The 22,397-nt window shown below is 35.6% G+C and overlaps 1 protein-coding gene across 6 annotated transcripts in view; it reads left to right on the top strand.

The window, feature by feature from the left end:
• LOC127863023 (uncharacterized) overlaps nt 1-22,397 on the top strand; it is a 72,285-nt gene that overhangs the window by 1,747 nt on the left and 48,141 nt on the right. For 2 of the 6 annotated variants that reach the window (XR_008040906.1, XM_052402371.1), the window contains exons 2-3: nt 15,538-16,452; nt 18,662-18,824. Coding sequence is in view for 1 of the 6 variants with exons in the window: in XM_052402371.1 (XP_052258331.1) it covers nt 15,987-16,452; nt 18,662-18,824 (629 nt within the window). In the remaining 5 variants the exon portion in view is untranslated. Of the gene's footprint in view, nt 1-15,537; nt 16,453-18,661; nt 18,825-18,845; nt 18,858-18,878; nt 18,891-18,911; nt 18,924-18,944; nt 18,957-22,397 lie in introns of those variants that run through there. The other 4 variants (XM_052402375.1, XM_052402374.1, XM_052402373.1 and 1 more) reach the window with 4 other exon arrangements.

Below are 22,397 nucleotides of genomic sequence, written 5' to 3'. Positions count from 1 at the left end.
TATTCTGTAAACCGTTGAAATGCCAATCCCAAGCTCTTCTGCGATATATCGCACGGTTAAACGCCTATCTGTTTTAATCAAGTCTCTTACTTTGTCCGTCATGGTTTGTTTAACTAGCGCCAGCCTACCACTTCAAGCATCATCTTCTACCGTTTCGCGCCCATTTCTAAATCTATCGTGCCATTTGAATACCAACGATCTTGAGCAGTTGAATTGTTTTGACTTTTTAACTTTCTCAAACGTTTTGGTCGGTGTGTAGCCCAATGAGTGACAAAATTTAATCACCGTGCGTAGTTCAACGTTGTCAACTGACGACAAGATTTCATTATGTTAATGACTTTGGGGTGTTACAGCTGAGAATGATGTAAACAACTTTGAATATTCAACCTACGTGTGACGTATATATGTGACGTCAACCTCACGGAAATTTGCCGTAAATTCTGTTTATCAACGACATTTAAACCAAATTTAAATTCGTGTAACGCTCATACTTATAATAAAATACACGGGTGTGCCGCATGTCGTTACTGAGGTCTCTATGGCAACGCGTTTCAAACGCGCTTTAAGGAATTCATGCATTTTTAGCTTATATATAAAGTCCATGATAATTGGTTTGTATAATATGTAAATTTCATTGACTTTTACCAGCAAACTAATAAGTTATAGCGAAAATCCACGAACTTCTGGAACACCCCTCATATATTTAAATAAATAAATAAATATATATATATATTTTTTTATTATTTATTTATCAAGTCAATGCTTAGACCAAGTAATTTTGGCAAATATGGAATCAACTTGCTGTAAACACATGCTCAATAAACCATTGAAATCCACCTTTGTTCTCTGCAAAAGATTTGAAAGGCAGTGCTATGTACCTGCTTTCACTTAACCCTTTCCTTGACAGCCATTTAGCCAATATAAGCCTCTCCAGTTACCATAAGACCTAGCTGCCTGCTGACCAGTGGCTGATAGCCATCCTATCAATATCAGTACCCGATCTTTACAGGCATTATTGGAAAAACGCTGTTTTATGACCCTCATTGCTTTTGAACCTGATATTCTCATAAAAATTGAAATATTATTGAAAAATACTATTATGAAAGTTTAAGCTAACAAAATTTCCTTTCCTGTGGTGTAAACTGTATGTTTCTACCTTAATTTATTGGTCAGTTATAGTCATGCAAAGTTGACCGTTGTGTGTTTTACTGCGTTTCAATGCAAATCTACTTCTTTGGAAACGCAACCCTCATTGCCTTTAAACCTGATTTTCTCATAGAAGTTGAAATATTATTGAAAAACACTCAATATGAAAGTTTTAGCTAATAAAATTTCCTTTCCTGTGGTGTAAACTTATGTTTCTACATTATTTTATTCATCAGTTATAGTCATGTAAAGTTGACCGTTGTGTGTTTTACTGGGTTTAAATGCAAATCTCTTTCCAGCTCATATAGAAACTTTGCGAAGTTGGTGTGTTGAATCAAATACAAATAATTATATTTTGGAATCTTAATTTTTTTTCTTACTTTCCAAACTGCAATTCTTCTTTCTTGAAGATTTTTTTATTTTATAAATTCATTCTGCAAGCCTCAAAATTCATGTAAATTCTTATAAATAACAATAGAAAAACACAGAGTTTCTCAAACAACTTCATTCATTTTCAAAATCAATTGTATTCTTTCTTATAAAATTCTTACAATACTTGGTATTTCTATTACATTAATTCACCAAATGATTTATAAACATTAATAGATACCAGTAACAATTTAATTGGATGTTGCATAATGTGCCATGAATATTCATATAATCAATTTGCATTTTATTACCGATCGAAATCCGGCAATGTCGGCGTCTTCAGTTCGTGTATTTATTTGCAAAATTCCAATTTGAGGCGGCTACTTTATTATCAAATACTCCAGTTTATAATCTGATCGCCGACATATAACTTTATAACCCAGAAGTCGCCGACAAACCCGTGTATTCGTGTACCAAATTACAAAACGCCGAGGTAACATGGCATGAACGCCAACGTCATCTGAAGACTACTGCTGCGTCCGGTAAACATGTTTATTCAAAGTGTCTAGAACCTGTGTTTCTTATCCCTAAATGTTAGATTAGCACCTGCGCTATTAATTATTATGTTGGTCAGTTCAAAGGCATATTGAAGACCGCCGACTGCGTCTTTGCTTTATTGCCCAATCAAGCACCAATAATCCAATATCCTGTGTATTACGAAACACAAACTTTAGATAAGCAGGTGTCGTTTGTAAAAACATTTGAGTGTACATGCCATTAAACATATCGATGTCATTCTCGTATATGATCTCGGAAACAAACATTTACGATATAATGGAATCAAACAACAATAAGAATGAAATCGATTTACACCCAAATCATACATGTATTATATCCCTATGGAACGTGTTTATTTTTGCGGCATATTAACGAGTTATTAAGACATTTTCAGAAAATGTCCAAATTAAATACGGTTCGAGAATAGCAGTTATTTTAGGACATTACGAAATGCCCGAAGCGCGCACATCCCGGAACGTGAAATACGCATGTCAAATGGTAAACCCTCGTCTTGATTGGTCGCCAATTGCATCATAACTTTAAATAGCAACATTACCGGATGCAGGCTTTTTTTTGGCCCGATTTTCTATCGCCTATGTTCCCAATCCCAAAAAGTATACTTTTTTTCCAAAATGTGGCAAAAATTCCCAATTTCCGAAAATAAAAATAAAAAATATTATTATTTTTTTTTAGAAAGTGTCTAATGCGTATTTAATCTCAATTTTATTTCAATTACATCTAACAGTATTATATGATTTTGTTCTTTTAATTTGAATGATTATAAAGAGTTATAGCAAATTTAGTATTTCCTTAATCAGTGGACTTTTCACTTGGAATAAAAACGCTAATGAATTTATTTTCCCAATTTCATGAAAATGCCGATAAAATTCCCAATTCCAAGCCATGGGCTATCTTCCCAAAAAGTGGGAAAAAAACCCTGGGATGTTTACTCGACAGTTTAGAAAAATGATGAATGTAGGTGTATATGCATTTCTGTTACACTTAAAACGTCATTTTAAGCATTTAAATAGCAAATTAAATCGTGCCTCGTAAAAACGCGTATATATCAGGTAATAGATAGGGTAGTAGAAATGCGTAGATAACAGGGAATCGATACAGGCTTAGATACGCGTATTTGGCAGGGAATCGATAAGGTCGTAGAAACGCGAACCTGTCAAGGAAAGGGTTAATTGGACGATTGCCATTGAGTAACAAACAAACGATTGGTTCAGCACATTTATTTCTAGACAAAGAAAGCCAATTTTGTCGGCAAGAAAGGTGTTGCTTTATGCCTTCAGACAGGGAGCAGCTATCCTTTGATGACATCAAACTTTCAATTCACGCATAGTGCAAATATTCGCAGGACTTGTACTGATGCCATTGACTCTTTGTTTAAAATTTTAGTAAAAAACAACAACACTAGCTTACAATAAACTTTGGATTGAATTATCAAAATTAAGAAAAAGTGAAGTAGAAAATGTGATTATATTAATTCGCAAAATTTAAAATACGACCCTTTGCGTTGTAAATCCGCGAGTTTTTATGACAACAACACGTTTTACAACCATAACCGAGACAACGCAGGGATCCATCTACCTTGATTTTTATATTTTTTAAATCATTAATGATCTCATAAGTCGAGACAAATAGATAATTCAATTTTTGGAGAAAAAAATCTCGACCTATGAATGCAATTTAAAGTATAAATTATCAAAATTAAGCAAAAGTGAAGTAAAAAATGTGATTATGTTTAATTCGCATCATTTAAAATACGACGGTTTGCGTTGTAAATCCGCGAGTTTTCATGACAACAACATGTTTTTCAACCATTACCCAGATTAATCTACCTTGAATTTTATTTTGTAAAATCATGTATGATCTCATAAGTCGAGTTAATAATTATCCCCAGCCATATGCGAAGGGATATTGTTTTGGCGTTGTCCGTCCGTCTTTCCGTCTGGCACTTTTGTGTCCGGAGCCATATCTTAGAAGTGCTTTGGCGGATTTCAATGAGACTTGGTATGAGTATATATATATATATATATATATATATATATATATATATATATATATATATATATATATATATATATATATATATATATATATGGATAAGAGGATGATGCAAGCATAATGGCTTGTACACCATTTGTTAATAACAGAGTTATGGGTCTTTGTATCTTGGAAAAATGCTTTTTTGTGTCCGGAGCCATATCTTGGAAGTGCTTTGGCGGATTTCATTGAAACTTGGTTTAGTATGAGTATATATATGGATAAGAGGATGATGCACGCCAAATGGCATTGTACACCATTGGATAAAAAAGGGTTATGGCTCTTTGTATCTTAAAAAAATGCTTTTTTGAGTGTCAAATATAACACTTTTGTGTCCAGAAGCATATTAGCAGGGGATATCAATCCAACAAATTTGCTTGTTTTATTCAATTTTTGGAGAAAAAGCAATCTCGACTTACATATATGACTGCCTCTTGTATAGTATTGACTTATAGATGTATGATTATTACAATCAGACAAAGTAAGTTGATAGTTTAAGTTTAGAAAAACGTTCTGGTTGATCATTACTATAAATATAAATGTAGATAAAAAATGCAGGGTGAGTAGATTTAGGCGAAGGTGAGTGGATTTTCAGGCCTACTCGCCATACGGGGCGAGTGGCTCTAGAAAAATTATTAAAGGCCTGTATTTTGGTATGCATGTGTATATGGACAGTGCCTTTCCATACGCTTAAACATTTGTACCCCTGTGACCTTGACCTTGAACTTAGGGTCTGTGTTTTGGTTTTGAAATCTGCATTTAGGTTTCGAAAAATGCTCATCACTTCTATGTCCCTTAAGATATAATCTTCATACTTGGTATGCATGTGTATATGGACAAGGCCTTTCCATACGCCAAAAAATTTGTACCCCTGTGACCTTGACCTTGAACTAAGGGACCGCGTTTAGGTTTTGAAATCTGCGTTTAGGTTTATAAATATGCTCATAACTTCTATGTCCCTTGAGATATAACCTTCATATTTGGTATGCATGTGTATATGGACAAGGCCTTTTCATACGGTCAAAACTTTGTACCCCTGTGACCTTGACCTTGAACTACGGGTCTGCGTTTAGTTTTCCAAATCTGCATTTAGGTTTCGAAAAATGCTCATAACTTCTTTGTCCCTTGAAATATAACCTGCATATTTGGTATGCATGTGTATATGGACAAGGCTTTCCATACGCACAAAAATGTGTACCCCTGTGACCTTGACCTTGAACTAAGGGTCCGCGTTTAGGTTTCGAAATCTGCGTTTAGGTTTCCAAAAATGCTGATAACTTCTATGTCCCTTGGGATATAACCTTAATATTTGGTATGCATGTGTATATGGACAAGGCCTTTCCATACGCACAAATATTTGTACCTCTGTGACCTTGACCTTGAACTTAGAGACCGCGTTTAGGTTTTGAAATCTGCGTTTAGGTTTCGAAAATGCTCATGACTTCTATGTCCCTTGAGATATAACCTACATATTTGGTATGCATGTGTATATGGACAAGGCCTTAGAATACGCACAAAAATTTGTACCCCTGTGACCTTGACCTTGAACTTAGGGTCTGCGTTTAGGTTTCCCAGGGTTTTTTTTGGCCCGCTTTTATAGCCGAAATTCGGCTATGTTCCCAATCCCAAAAAGTATACTTTTTTTCCAAAATGTGAGAAAAAATTCCCAATTTTCAAAAAAAAAAAAAAATTTTTTTTTTTTTTTTAGAAAGAAGTGTCTAATGCGTATTTTATCTCAATTTTAATTCAATTACATTTAACAAAACATTTTATGATTTTGTTCTTTTAATTTGAATTATTATAAAGATTTATATCAAATTTAGTATTTCTCTAATCAGTGGACTTATCGTGTGGAAAAAAAGGCTTATGAATATATTTCCCAATTTCATGAAAATGCCGATAAAATTCCCAATTCCAAAGCCATGGGCAAAACCAAAACACAGACCACAGACCATACGCACAATTTTTTTTACCCCTGTGACCTTGACCTTGAACTTCGGGTCGCGTTTAGGTTTCGAAATCTGCGTTGAGGTTTCGTAAAATGCTCATAACTTCTATGTCCCTTGAGATATAACCTTCATATTTGGTATGCATGTGTATATGGACAAGGCCTTTCCATACACACACAAATTTTTACCCCTGTGACCTTGACCTTGAACTTAGCGTCCGCGTTAAGGTTTCGAAATCCGGGTGTTTCGAAAAAATGATCATAACTTTTATGTCCCTTGAGATATAACCTTCATATTTGGTATGCAGGTGTATATTGACACGGCCTTTCCATATACACAAAAAAAAATACCCCTGTGACCTTGACCTTGAAGTTAGGGTCCGCGTTTAGGTTTCCAAATCTGCTTTTACGTTTAAAAAAATGCTCATAACTTCTATCAAAGCGTTTATAGGGGGAATATGATATGCTATGGTGACAGCTCTTGTTGAGTATGAGTTCCGTTAATATAGAGAAAACTTTATGCTTCCTTTATAGGACGACACTGTTTCAAATGCTGTTGGTAAATCCATATTTTCTACTGGTATACATGGTTATTTACCAAATTACTCGAATATAATTGCCCTCAAGCATGCATCTGCCAGGTTTTATGACCTCAATCTAGTTGTAAAAATCCATGATTGAAGTGTCACTAGATAAGCAAAAACAGGGACGAAGTATTTAGAATAGTGCGATAAAATATACTGTCCGAAAATTAAGAGACATTATTTATGGATGAAAACCCTTTTGTCTGAAAAATTTAGAGTCGCGAAAAATAAAAATTTGCTAAAAAAGTGTCTGAAAACTTCTGGTAATTACAGTATATTCTTTTTATGCCCCCTTTTCGAAGAAAAGGTGGCATATAGTGATCGGACTGTCCGTCTTTCTGTCACACTTTTATGTCCCTTGAGATATAACCTTCATATTTGGTTTGCATGTGTATATGGACAAGGCCTTTCCATACGCACTAAAATGTTTACCCCTTGACCTTGAAGTTAGGGTCCGCGTTTAGGTTTCGAAATCTGCATTTAGGTTTTGAAAAATGCTCATAACTTATTTGTCCCTTGAGATATAACCTTCATATTTGGTATGCATGTGTATACAGGTAAGGCCTTTCCATACGCACACAAATTTGTACCCCTGTGACCTTGAACTTAGGGTCCGCGTTTAGGTTTCGAAATCTGTGTTTAGGTTTCGAAAAAAGCTCATAAAATGACTTCAATCAAGCGTTTATAGGGGGCATAAGTCATCCTATGGTGACAGCTCTTGTATATTTTGATTCATTGGTTATTTTCATAAAGATGTCACACTTGACAAATATTTTATTGATTTATTACCATGAATCATTATAAACATAATTATTAACCTTTGGTCTTTCGATTTGTTGCTTTATTAAATGTTTATCATCTGTAAACATCAAAATAATTGATTGTATTGATAGTCTCAAACAACCATCTTAAAAGTATGGTCCTTCTTGAGACTTGGATCCTGATTGGCTGTTCCAATTTGAAAATTTGAAGGCTATATATACTATTAAAGCTAAAATTGCAGTCCAGGTTACCTTCTTGTGAAAAAATGTCAAACCACAATGTAGAATGGAAAAAACTCATAAATAAACAAATCTGTAACTTAGAAACAACATATGAATTATACTTAAAGGAGAAAATATTTTTGTATTGGATAGGAAAGTATCGAGTTATGATGAAGTACAATATTGCAATAACTTTTGCAATATTAAAGAAAGCAACTTGATATTTGGCCTGCATATGTATTTCATGGAGTTGCGCATTTTTAGTGGTGAAAGGTCAAGGTCATCCTTCAAGGTCAAATGTCATATATATGGCTTCAAAGCGGCGCAGAAGGGGGCATCGTGTTTCTGACAAACACATCTCCTATTGATCAGTAAAATGATGGTGACTTGAAACTTTTTACCCAAAACAAACTGCATTTTGAGCGAATGTTGTATCAAGTGATTGCAAATGTTGTATCAAGTGATTTCACATGATCTCTATAGCAACGACTCTAACATGACACAAAACTCCAAAAAAACAAGCCATATGTGAATTAAACCCTTGACATTATGATGTCTTCAACAAACCCATTTCCCAAGCTCATGCTCCATCAATTTGTCAACCGATTTGCAAAACCTTAGTATCAAACAACACAGAAATCTTTCTACTAAAGGAATAGATCTAAGAAGGTTTACACATGTCTCCCGCAAAGCCGTCATCAAACAGCAAACTTCAAATAACATTTACTAAGATCGATCTGGCTACCAGGAAAACACATTGCAAGCATGCTGAATTCCATGTGACAGTCATTCGCACTGAAATATGTGATTATTATACAAAATATTTCAAATCAAGCATCAGAAATAATTGCAATAAGAAAATATGGTGTACAAGGATTGTTGAATTTAATTCACGCTTTATACCTGTTTTAAATGGATTCTTTATAAAAAGTTCTGACAATCTTTCATTTACTCAAAACTGCACCCGCAGCTGAGCGTGGCACCTGTTATGCAGTGCTCTTGTTAGTAAAAAGCAAGAATACTATTGCCATGGGTATGATATTTTGAAAGATAAATGTCTTGGCTGTTGTTTTCCAATTTATTTCGTGCCTTAATTGCTTTTGGAAACTTTTTAGCTCATCTATTTTTTGAAAAAAAATTATGTGCTATTGTCATCACCTTGGCGTCGGCGTTGGCGTCCGGTTAAGTTTTGCGTTTAGGTCCACTTTTCTCAGAAAGTATCTATTGCATTCAAACTTGGTACACTTACTTACTATCATGAGAGGACTGGGCAGGCAAACTTAGATAACTCTGGCATGCAATTTGACAGAATTATGTGCCCTTTTTATACTTAGAAAATTTAAAATTTTGGTTAAGTTTTGCGTTTAGGTCCACTTTTCTCAGAAAGTATCAATGCTATTGCATTCAAACTTGGTACACTTACTTACTATCATGAGGGGACTGGGCAGGCAAAGTTAGATAACTCTGGCATGCATTTTGACAGAATTATGTGCCCTTTTTATACTTAGAAAATTGAAAATTTTGGTTAAGTTTTGTGTTTTGGTCCATTTTATTCCGTAAGTATCAAAGCTATTGCTATTCATACTTGCAACACTTACTAACTATCATAAGCGGACTGTGCAGGCAAAGTAATGTAACTCTGACTGGCATTTTGACAGAATTATGTGCCCTTTTTATACTTAGAGAATTGAAAATTTGGTTAAGTTTTGTGTTTAGGTCCACTTTATTCCTACAGTATCAAAGCTATTGCTTTCATACTTGCAACACTTATTAACTATCATAAGGGGACTGTGCAGGCAAAGTTATGTAACTCTGACTGGCATTTGGACGGAATTATGGGCCCTTTATACGGAGAAAATTTGGTAAAGTTTTGTAATTTGGTCCACTTTACCCCTAAAGTATCATAGATATTGCTTTCATACTTGGAACACTCGCAAATTATCATAAGGGCACAGTAAAAGGACAAGTTGCATAACTCTGGTTGTCATTTTTACGGAATTATGGCCCTTTTTTGACTTAGTAACTTTGAATATATGGTTAAATTTTGTGTTTCGATCCACTTCACGTCTTAACTATTAAGGCTATTGCTTTCAAGCTTCAAATACTTTCATGCTATCATGAGGTTCCTGTACCTGGCAAGTTTAATTTTACCTTGACCTTTGAATGACCTTGACTCTCAAGGTCAAATTATTAAATATTGCTAAAATTGCCATAACTTCTTTATTTATGATTAGATTTGATTGTTACTTTGACAAAACTACTCTTACCTGACATACCACAATAGACTCCACCCAAACCAACCCCCTTGCCCCCCCCCCCCCCCCCCGAATCCCCCTCCCCCTATTTTTTTTTTTTTTTTTTTTTTTTTTTAAGATCATCTCACAAATGACCACCACACCCTCACACTATACCCCCCACCCTACCCCCCCCCCCCAATATTTATTTTTATAATTTTATGTTTGAAATACTGTCCAACCATCGCACCGAATAATCCCCCCCCCCTCCCTCCACCCGAATCCCACCCCCCCCCTAATTTTTTTTTTTTTTTTTTTAAGATCATCTCACAAATGACCACCACACCCTCACACTATACCCCCCACCCCACCCTCCCAAATTTTTTTTTTTTAAACTGTTAAAAAACACAAATTTTTATTTTTATTATTTTATGTTTGAAATACCGTCCAAACCATCGCACCCAAGAATCACCCCCCCCCCCCCACCCCCCCCCCCCACCCCCCCCCCCCCCCCCCCCGCGATTTTTGTTTCCGCATTTTTTGAAAATAATGTAATAAATGTCCACACCCCCACACTATACACCCCTCTTCACTCCACCCCTCCCTCCTTTGTGATTGAAAATGAGAGTCCCTTCACCTTTAAAAAGAAAATAGATTAGCGGTCTACACCCGCAAGGCGGTGCTCTTGTTTTGCTGTTCTTCTGACCATGGTGTTGTGCTGGAGTTTTGACATTTGCATCCCTTGTATATATTTATATCATATGCAGGTAATATTTGTTAAAGGTTCCTGTGCTTTTGTATTGTGCAACCTTTAAGGTCATTAGTATTCACAGACAGTCCACAAAATAAGTTAACTTATTGTGTAGCTCAGAGCTTGCTTTTTTAGCTTACCTGAACTGTGCTCATGGTGAGCTTTTGTGATCGCCTTTTGTCTGTTGTGCGCCGTCAACATTTGCCTTGTGAACACTCCAGAGGCCACATTTATTGTCAGATCTTTATGAAACTTGGTCAGAAAATTTGTCCCATTGATACCTCGACTGAGTTCGACACTGGGTCATGCTGGGTCAAAAACAAGGTCACTAGGTCAAAAAAAGAAAAACCTTGTGAACACTGTAGAAGTCACCTTTGATGCCAAATCTTCATGTAACTTTGTCAAAATGTTTGTCTAAATGATATGTTGGTTGAGTTCAAAAATGGTTCCAGTCCGTTGAAAAACATGGCCGCCAGGGGGCGGGGCAGTATTCCTTATATGGCTATAGAGAAACCTTGTAGAAGTCCCAATTTTTGTCAAATCATCATGAAACTTGGTCAAAACATTGGTTTCATAGATATCTCAGACGAGTTCGAAAATGGCCCAGATCTGTGAAAAAACATGGCCGCCAGGTGGCAGGGCAGTTTCTCTATATGTATATAGTGAAAACATGTGAACACTCTAGAAGTCACATTTTTGGTACAATGTTCATGAAATTTGGTCAGAATATGTGTTGTCTGGATATGACTGTTTAGTTTGAAAATGGTTTGGATCGGTAAAAAAGCATGGCCGTTTGGGGGGGGGTCATTTTCCTTATATTTATATAGTAAAAACAGCTTGTGAATGCTATAGTTTAGCATGTCAAGGGAAGTAACTGCAAAATGGCTTTTGAAAAATTATGTTGAATTGACAGAGTTGTCTCCTTTTTTAAAAATATTTTTTTAAAGCACATGAAGATTAAGTGGAACTAATTATGAATGATAGTTTTACATTCTGGAAGATAGCAAACTATTGAATATGCTTTTTATTGTTTGATGATTCTGTACAATATGGCATTCTTTTGTCAAACGATTAAAGCGAGACTACACGATTTTTATAAATGTTAAATTGTAATATATTGATAAATACATGTTCCAATAACACAAAATAGGCAAGACATTGACGACAAATTTCATAAAATGCAGCAAAGACAATTTAGCGCCCTGAGCTGATGTGACAAAGATATTTCATACATATTTTCCTACAATTACCGAAGAATTCTTCTTTTTATTAGGATCGGAGTTAGTGTTCGTGTGTCGTATGAATAAACATCGCTGCAGGAATTAAAAAACAACCATTAAACTTAATTTAGATTCACATCGCACATACATGATATACATTTTGGAAAATTTGACTGTATAGACATTTTCAATTTCAGAATTAAATATCTGGCTTACTTCGCATTTTTCTACACATGTTCTTCTTAACTTTTATTAGCGACGCTGTTTTCGGAGAAAACCCGAGCTATTGTCATAGCCAGCTCATCCTCCGTCGTCCTAAAACCTTAACATTGGCTCTAAAATCAAAGTACTTCCACCTACAACTTTGAAACTTCATATGTAGTTGCACCTTGATGAGTTCTACATACTACACCCTTTTTTGGGTCACTAGGTCAAAGGTCAAGGTCACTGTGACCTCTAATATAAAACTTTAACAAAAACTTTAACATTGCCTCTTAAATCACAGTGCTTACACCTACAACTTTGAAACTTCATATGTAGATGCACCTTGATGAGTTCTACATGCCACACCCATTTTGGGTCACTAGGTCAAAGGTCAAGGTCACTGTGACTTCTAAAAAAAATATTTAAAAAAATCTGACAAGCTTTCGCAGCCGAGCGTGGCACCCGTTATGCGGTGCTCTCGTTTTAAATTATATTGAAATGTATGATCTTGTTAACACTCCAGAGGTCACATTTATTTTCCGATCATCATGAAACTTGGTCTGAAGATTTGTCCCAATGATATCTTGAATGAGTAAAAACACGGCCACCAGGTGTGGGGCTTTATTCCTTATATGGCTATATATGGCTTTAGTAAAACCTTGTTAACACTCTAGTTCCAATTTACTCCCTTGCAGATTCATTTTCATGTTTAATGTGCATTCATTTAAGCATTTATAGTGTTTGAAGGTACATTCATTTTCATATTATTTGTAACCTATTGTATGCTTATTTGGATTACAATATTTTGCATTTTAACGACATCTTGGGCTGCACACAACAGGTCAGTTCTTTTCCTCTCAGGTGAGCGACTTAGGGCCTTTCAGGCCCTCTTGGTTTTTAAAGGCATCTAGGAAAATGAACAATTGAAAAATGGCCTGTTTTTTTGCCCTTGGCATCTACTGACCGAGGCATACAGTGGTTGGCCTGTCCATTTGTTCGTCTTTCTGTCAGAATTTTATATAACATCAATAATGCTGCCTACTTTGCTTAGATACTTTGCATGGAGGAAGGCTTTAAACACTGTTAACTAAGAATGGAATAATTTGGCAAAACCGGTATTGCAATATTTTAAAACACAGAAAACCTGTGCTGTAATATGTATTGAATACATATACACATTTAAAATAATGGATTTGAATGTGGCATTATTGTGACTTTGAACTTGTACAATATATATTCTGATTAAAATACTAATAATTATTTATCATTTATTGTGCAATTCTATTATCCATGCACACACACAATTTACCCAGAAATGGTTGAATTGGTAATTTTGTACATATGTAAAGAAATTTACATACATTCATATTTTATTCTTTTCTTTTGATAACAACAATAATTATTACAAAACAGCAAATAATGAACAACACTCTAACAATCACGATGTAGGCATTTTTTTTTACAGCTTTGCACCTTTCTTAATAAGTTAACTTTACAGATATGAAAAACATTCTTATTTTAAACTTAACAAGAAATATCTTTAAAAAAAGATATACGGCGTTGATTGTGGTTGCAGTTAATGAAAGGTAAAGACTTCAATGAATGAGATCAAAGATAGCGAATGTCTTTTTCTGTGCAGTTCTTAGCTGCAGCAAACGCAGTACGGGATGATACGCGGAGTTTTCGCGGCTTATTTTACATTATTACATTTGCTGGTCATAAATGTATAGATACAAAACAGAAAACCAAAAGAAGAATGGAAGTGAAATTAAAACATATGAGTCAACCGGCCACACGCGAAGTATCCGTATATATTTTAAATATTTATACGCGCGTTCTTCGAACAAACCTGTTTTAGTGGTTTGTCTGGCGTTGCTATTTGATTCGATTTTTAACAGTATCGAGAATCATTGCGCTCATGCTTAATTCATTAGTCAATATGATGGCATAATTCTTGTTAAATTAATTAAAAATAATATTTATCATGGTATTGTTGTAAAACACATTAAGAATCTATTATTGACATTCCATATGATATCGCTGGATATCTTCATTTAACATCTGTCTGGTCTAAAGAAAATTCCAGTTCACCTAGTTCATGCTATAGCGTCTTTATTATGTAACGATTATTTTCCTGGCCGCGAACTCCGATCAGTACATAGGGTAGAGACGCAGTGATGACCTTTATGTAAACTCTGACATTCACACACAGTGGCCGCAAATTGACCCGATATACCTCGCGAGTTGAAATGCAATGCATTAAAGTGAGTCTTCGCTTCCACTGCTCTCTATACTTTAACATGTTAACATGTTGACAGGAATATGGAAGTTAGTAATAAAAATTGATAAAATAGCCTTTAAGTGCAAACGTCCTCGCGCTGAAAATCTTCTGAAAATAAAAGGTGGACGCACAAACTGTATTGATGTCGAGATTGAGTGTAAAACTGTTCTATCTATTAAGCCTTTTCATTAGATATAAAATTGTTTCATGCTGAACACACAGTAAAACAGTGTTACAAAGACGCGGACATGTTTCCTATGTTCTGGTTGTATTCTCAAATCAGCCAATGCAGTCAATGAAGTGTATTTATCTGTACTTGGCCGCGGGAAGTTTTATTTGACTTTTATTGGACGCTAACAAAGGTCAGGCTAAGGTGAAAAGCTGGCTTAATACAGCTTACGCCGAAAAATATTATCATTTCAAGGAGTCAGAAGTGAGAACATTTCAAAATCTTTGCATCAAAAAGACAAAAAGCAAGAATCTGCTTGAATTGGAACCTCTGATAAACTGTAGCTTTTTAAATGTGCTAGCTGGCATGTTGCATTCATTGTGTTAACTCTTTCAGTGCTGGAACCGAATTTTGAAGGCCTTTGCAAACAGTTTGGATCCAGATGAGACGCCACAGAACTTGGCGTCTCATCTCTATCCAAACTGTTTGCTTTTCTGATAGTATTCTTTGAAAAAAAATCGAAGAAAATGCTAATTTTAGAAATTCAGCAGACGACATTTTAGCAGACGACAAATTTCCCAGCATTCAAAGAGTTAAGTCTGAATAATAAGAATGATTATTTTGTATGCTGTCAGTCTTTTGTTGTAAGGTAGAGAACGATTTTTTTCTTGAAATTGTATAGATTGTTTCGAGCTTAATCCTTTATTTTAGTTCTTTTTTTCAGTTATGATATTAATACAGTATACAAGTTTTCTGTAATACAGCATCTGTTAATACATCTATGGTGTTTTTTTTTATCAGTATTGATATTTTCTAATCTCAGTTTATTTCAGAACAATACATAGCTGTCTGTATGATTATACAGGTAATTGATTGGGGTTACACACGTCAGGTGGAAAGACACTGACATGCCAAATAAGTTACTGACAACACTCCAATGCCATTAATTTCACTAAATCAAAAGACAATAAAGCCATAAGATCTTATAACAACTAGCATAAAACATACAGGAATAAGTGGTATTTATTATAATTGCAGGTTGAATGACCGTTGTCTATACAAGAAGTGGAAACCTGGGGATGATTTCTCTTGACAGTGGTTGATTTAAAAATAAGAAATCTGTAAGTCAGAAAGAAATGGAGCAGTGAGACCCCATAAAGAGGCACTCTTACCCTGTGAATCATTGTGTGGAAACATTTGTTTTATGTTTGTTACTGTTCTGGTAAAGGTTCAATTATAAACTAAAAAAATAAAAATAAATACATTTACTGTTGCCAGTAAAGAAGTGAAAAGGTGGAATTATATGTTGTGTAACATCATGATGTGACATTTTAATAACCATGTCAATATTTCTGGAACATTATTATCCTTCATTATCTACATTTATTGCTAATCATAGAGAATCAGAGGAGATATTGTAATGTTAATGCTAGAAAAATGTAAGTTCTAAATGGCAAACTTGCTAAAATAGTAATATTACATGTATAATGAAGTTTCACAGTGTACATGGCTCAGCAGTAACAGTCACAGAAAACAGGACTGTAGCCGTGAGGTCAGACTTGGAATTTTGCAATGGAATCGTCTTCAGTGACCATGCTATCAAAGCTGGGCACAAGTTTTGCATCAAGCTTTCATGCACCCAAGCCTGGAGTGGTGCTCTCAGAGTGGGCTTTACTCTCAACGATCCAGGGCGATTCACACCGGCAGATTTACCCAAGTATTCTGTGCCATATTTCTTGAAGAAGGATTATTTCTGGATTCGGCCTATCAGTGAAAATTTCACTGGGGAAGGATATAAGTTGATGTTTTACATAGGCATTGATGGAAGTGTACAGTTATTTGTGAACAATGAACACAAAGGTGCACTCCTTGTAGGTCTGCCGGCAGACAGAGCCTTCTGGGTAATGTTTGATATCTATGGAAACACCAAAGGAATAAAAATTGTGAAACCAGGTAAGAAGTCTTCTTTCTATTGGCTGTGCTCATATTAGCAAAACTTGCTACAATGTTGAGGTTTTTTCGATCACTGTTTTTCTGTCATGGTCCTGTGATGTCCGTCTGCCATCGTCAACGTTTACTTTATGAACACTTTAGAGGCCTAATTTATTGTGCAATCTAAATGAAATCTGGTCAGAACAATTGTCTCAATTTAAACTTGGCTGAGATTGAAACTGGGTCAAAATGGGTATACAACTTGGTCAAAAGGTAGTGGGTTTTTGTCTGTTTTTTTTTGGGGGGGGGTAATTAAGTGCTGAAAGTCAGCATCTTTCCCAATATAAAAAAGTATATGTTTTCTAAAAATGAAAGCCTTATTAATTCCTGATTGAAGATTTAAAACAAAATATGATAAATCTCAACATCTTGTTCATCCCTATCCACCTCTGTATGTTGAACCTTAATAAGAATAATTTGAAAACACTTGTATTTTTCATTTTTAGTACTGCACACAAAAAAATAAATAATTTTAGCCTCTATCCAAAAAGGTGATTTTAGTCAAATTAAACAAAAAATCCTGTGAGCACACTTTATGTCAGATTTTTTTCCCAATCATAATTTTGCTTGCTCACAAAATGTGTTCTTATGTAATCTCATCTGAGTTTTTAAATGGTTGCTGACTGTTGAAAAACATGGCAGCCAGAGGGTTGGCAGGTTTCTTTATATGCTATATTCCTCATGAGTTGTATGAAATTTTCATAAAGATCATGTTACATCTCATATATTTTTGTGAATCATTATAAACATTATAATAAATGTTTGGTCATTATATTTATTTCTTTTCTTTCAAATGTTTATGGTCTGTAAACATCAAAATAATTGATTGTGTTGATAGTGTCGAAAGGTCATCTTGAAAATAAGGTTCTTTTTGAGTCATGGATTCTGATTGGCTGTTGCAATTTCAAGACTTACATGCTTTAAAGAGCCTTGAAACTGACATTGCAGGGGAGGTTAATTTATAATTTCTTGAAAAAATGTCAACAGATGATGTAGCATGAAATTATAAATATATAATTTTGTGTTTCTTAGAACCAATTTAAAGGAGGAAATAATGTTAGCATTGAGTTATGATGAATTACAATCTTTACCTGTTTTAGATCAGCACAAAGATGATGACTGTGTCAAACCGCACCATATTCAAACTTTCTTTTAACCCTTTGCATGCTGGGAAATTTGTCGTTTGCTAAAATGTTGTCTGCTGAATTTCTAAAATTAGCATTTTCTTCAAATTTTTTCAAAGATTACTATCAGAATAGCAAACAGTTTGGATCCTGATGAGACGCCACGTTCTGTGGCGTCTCATCTGGATCCAAACTGTTTGCAAAGGCCTTCAAAATTCGGTTCCAGCACTGAAAGAGTTAAGAGATTTCACACAATGTCTATTAAACCACGACTCAAAAAGAACCCACTACTCAACAAGAACATATCATATAGCATAGTTCAACCTTGTTTACACTAGAAGTTACTTTTTTTCTCATTTACCATAGAACTTGCTAAGGACATCAGTTGTAATGATATCTCAATTTAAGAAATGATAACAGTCCATTGAAAAACATGGATGCTAGGGGGGGGGGAAGTTTTTTGTATACAGCAACACTGAAAACTTGTGGAAGACACATATTTTACCCAGTAATCATGAAACTTGCTGAGATCATTTGTTTGAATTATATCAGGATTGAGTTAAACAAATGGCTTTGTTTCATTGAAAAAGAACTGCTGGAGTTGTGCTTTTATTTTCCCTTAATATGGCTTTAGTGAAACATTACTACCTCGGAAAAAAATTGGGTTTCAGGTTTGTGCCTTAGGGGCTTTAGCCCTTTTGTAAAAAAGTTCAATTTATGAAATATATAAGGGGAAGCGTATATTAGGGTCTGATAACATTTTTAAAGTAAATGGACACAAAGCAAATATAAGTGGTAAATGCACCAAATTAGTTTCAGTCATGTTTCAAATTAGTTAATTAAAATGAAACACCGGCTAAGCGCTGTGATTATTAGCTCATTTTGTTATAATTATGGTTTATATTGTTTACTAAGGTGGAAGTTAATTTTCATAATAAAAAATTGGGACAAACGGTATTCAGTTAACATATTAATTGTTAAATAGACAGTTACTAGTTCGTAAATGTAGATTTTTACTTTTTCTGTTGTTGTTTTTTTTTCTACAGATGATGCCCCCAAGGAGATAACAGCTCGTGGCCAAGAGGCCGTCAAAGCGTATGAGTCTGCATGTACCTCAGGCATGAAACCAGTCTGTCGTACCAGGCTCATGCTTGTTGGAAAGGACGGATCTGGAAAAACCAGTCTGAAGAATGCTTTACTTGGACAAAGGTGAGTCTCAATTGCTGCTTTACTTGGACAAAGGTGAGTCTCAATTGCTGCTTTACTTGGACAAAGGTGAGTCTCAATTGCTGCTTTACTTGGACAAAGGTGAGTCTCAATTGCTGCTTTACTTGGACAAAGGTGAGTCTCAATTGCTGCTTTTTGGGCTTGCATGCTTGCAAAATGCAAGTTTATTTTTGTAGTTACATGCTAGTAGGATTTTTATTCCCCCGGATCGAATGATCGGGGGTATATTGTTTTGGGCCTGTCTGTCTGTCTTTCTATCAATCAATCATTATACCCCCACAAACGAAGTTTAGAGGGGTATTATAGGAGTGAACTTGTAGGTCGGTCGGACTGTCTGTCGGTCCTGTATTAAGTGTCCGCTCTCTAATTTAAGTAGTTTTCATCCGATCTTCACCAAACTTGGTCAGAAGTTGTATCTACATGATGTCTTGCCGGGTCAAAAACTAAGTTACGGGGTCACTTCGTGCGTTTTAAACATTCAGCATGTTGTCCGCTCTCTAATTCAAGTAGTTTTCATCCGATCTTCACCAAACTTGGTCAGAAGTTGTATCTAGATGATCTTAATGCCAAGTTTGAACATGGGCCTTGCCTGGTCAAAAACTAGGTTACGGGGTCACTTAGTGCGTTTTTTAATGTTCAGCATGGTGTCCACTCTTTAATTCAAGTAGTTTTCATCCGATCTTCACCAAACTTGGTCAGAAGTTGTATCTACATGATGTCTAGGCCAAGTTCGAACATGGGCCTTGCCGGGTAAAAAACTGGGTCACTGGGTCACTTAGTGCGTTTTAAACATTCAGCATGTTGTCCGCTCTCTAATTCAAGTAGTATTCATCCAATCTTCACCAAACTTGGTCAGAAGTTGTATCTAGATGATCTTAAGGCCAAGTTCAAACATGGGGCTTGCCGGGTCAAAAACTAGGTCACGGGGTCACTTAGTGCGTTTTTTTAACATTTAGCATGGTGTCCTCCCTCTTATTCAAGTAGTATTCATCTGATCTTCACCAAACTTGGTCAGAAGTTTTATCTAGGTGATCTGAAGGCCAAGTTCGAACATGGGCCATGCCAGATCAAAAACTAGGTCACAGGGTCACTTAGTACGTTTTACACATTGAGCATGGTGTCCGCTCTCTATTTCAAGTAGTTTAAATCCAATCTTCACCACACTTGGTCAGAAGTTGTAACTAGATGATGTGTAGGTCAAGTTCGAACATGGGCCATGCCGGGTCAAAAACTAGGTCATGGGGTCACTTAGTGTGTTTTAAACCTCACCATGTTTTCCGCTCTCTAATTCAAGTAGTTTTTATCCAATCTTCACCAAAATTGGTCAGAAGTTGTATCTTGATAATGTCTAGAGCAAGTTTGAATATGGGTCATGCCAGGTCAAAAACAAGGTCACGGGGTCACTTAGTGTGTTTTAAACATCACAATGTTGTCCGCTTTCTAATTCAAGTAGTTTTCATCCAATCTTCACCAAACTTGGTCAGAAGTTGTATCTAGATGATGTCTAGGTCAAGTTTGAATATGGGTAATGCCGGGTCAAAAACAAGGTCACGGGGTATCTTAGTGCGTTTTAAACCTCACCATGTTGTCCGCTCTCTAATTCAAGTAGTTTTCATCCAATCCTCACCAAACTTGGTCACAAGTTTTATCTAAATTATCTCTAGGACAAGTATGAACATGGGCCATTCTGGGCCTGAAACTTGGTCAGAAGCTTTGTCCCAATAAAATCTCGGCCGAGTTCGAAACTGGGTTGTGCAGGATCAAAAACTAGGTCACAAGGTCAAAAAAAAGAAAAACCTTGTAAACACTGTAGAAGTCACATTTCATGCCCAATCTCCATGTAACTTTGTCAAAATGTTTGTCTTATTGATATCTTGGTTTAGTTCAAAAGTGGTTGCGATCCGTTGAAAAACATGGCCGCCAGTGGGCGGGGTAGTTTTCCTTATTTGGCTATAGAGAAACCTTGTAAACACTCTAGAAGTCACAACTTTTGCCCAATCATCATAAAAGTTAGTCAAAACATTGGTTCAATTGATGTCTCATACGAGTGCGAAAATGATTGTGATTGGTGAAAAAACATCTACTCAAGTGGGCGGGGCATTATTCTCTATATGTATATAGTGGCAGTTTTCCCTATTTGGCTTTAGAGAAACCTTGTAAACACTCTAGAAGTCATAATTTTTGCTCAATCAACATGAAAGTTGGTCAAAACATTTGTTTAATTGATATCTCGGACGAGTTTGAAAATGTTCAGGATCGGTGAAAAAACATGGCTGCTAGTGGGCGGGGCATTTTTCTCTAAATGTATATACAGTACACTCCACGTGTTTTCCCCAAAAAACGCACTCTCCGCGTTTTTTTTTTCTGCTAGTGAGTGTTCACGCGGCGTTGGAGAGCGAGGTGAACTCGATAAAACGCTCTGCGTTACACCGCGTTCGCTAATTCCCACGGCGTGTATTACTTTAGCCTAGTCGGTAAATGCAGACAATTTCAGTTCTTATCAGTGACCGCCGCGCAACGCCGCGTTAGCAGTGTGCTACTGGGCATGCCAAAAAATAAAAACATTGTTATAATAAATTGTTTAAATACTGTAGTACATGTATAAAAAAGAAAATTGTATAGAAAATTTATATATTTTTTAATTCACAGGTACGTCTACAATATGAATTAATACGCTAGGTGATATCGTTTAAAGTTTATAAGGATAAATGTTCCGTAAAATTTCCAAATGAGAATAATAATTAGTAATCCGAATCACACTACGATTTTAAATGTTAACACGAGGTTTACAAATGCTTCCAATATACAGTCATCATGTATATTTCCCGACAAAAGCGCACAAAAATTATGCTGCAATGTACAAGGTCAGGGTACACTCCTGCAAAGCGTGCGTGTATTGATTTTTTTATACAAACTTTGTAGCGCAGAGAACACTTGATTCTGTTGATATCGGTTAAAAGCTTCTTTGGTATTTTTTAACAAAATTATATCGCGAATAAGTTGATATTTCCTCCAAAATAATTTCAAATCGAGCACGCGGAATCTTTATCGTTACGGTATTTTAGTAGAGTAATTATTTTAAAAGTAATGGACATGACGCCTTATTGATGATCACTCCGCTCACTTAATCACGTGGCTTAGCGGTTATCAAACCTAGACAAGCTAACACCAAAATGGCTTCTTTGCCTATAGACTGCATAAAGATTTACGCGATATTCCTGACGATTTTTATGGACTTTGTTAACACCCTTTACACTTGTAAAGGGATTGATGTCATTAAATTATTATGCAAAAAATATACGATTATAGAGAACATCAGCTATTTAAAACGTGTAAATCGGTACATTAAACACGCTCTCAAACGCTTGCGCGTTTACCGAAATCGAATCTGTTATTATGTGTCATGGTGGTATTAGCAATAAATTAACACTTCACCAGTATTTACCCATGTTATTTACAAAAATATTACTGAAACATTTCCCCCTCCCAGTGTATTTGACACGAAATAGCGCTCCATTCATAGTAATTCGGTGAAGTTTTACGCCCTTTTCGACG

The sequence above is a fragment of the Dreissena polymorpha genome, chromosome 16 (assembly GCF_020536995.1).
Source record: "Dreissena polymorpha isolate Duluth1 chromosome 16, UMN_Dpol_1.0, whole genome shotgun sequence".
Lineage (NCBI taxonomy): Eukaryota > Metazoa > Mollusca > Bivalvia > Myida > Dreissenidae > Dreissena > Dreissena polymorpha.
This window is presented reverse-complemented; position numbering and strand designations above follow the sequence as displayed.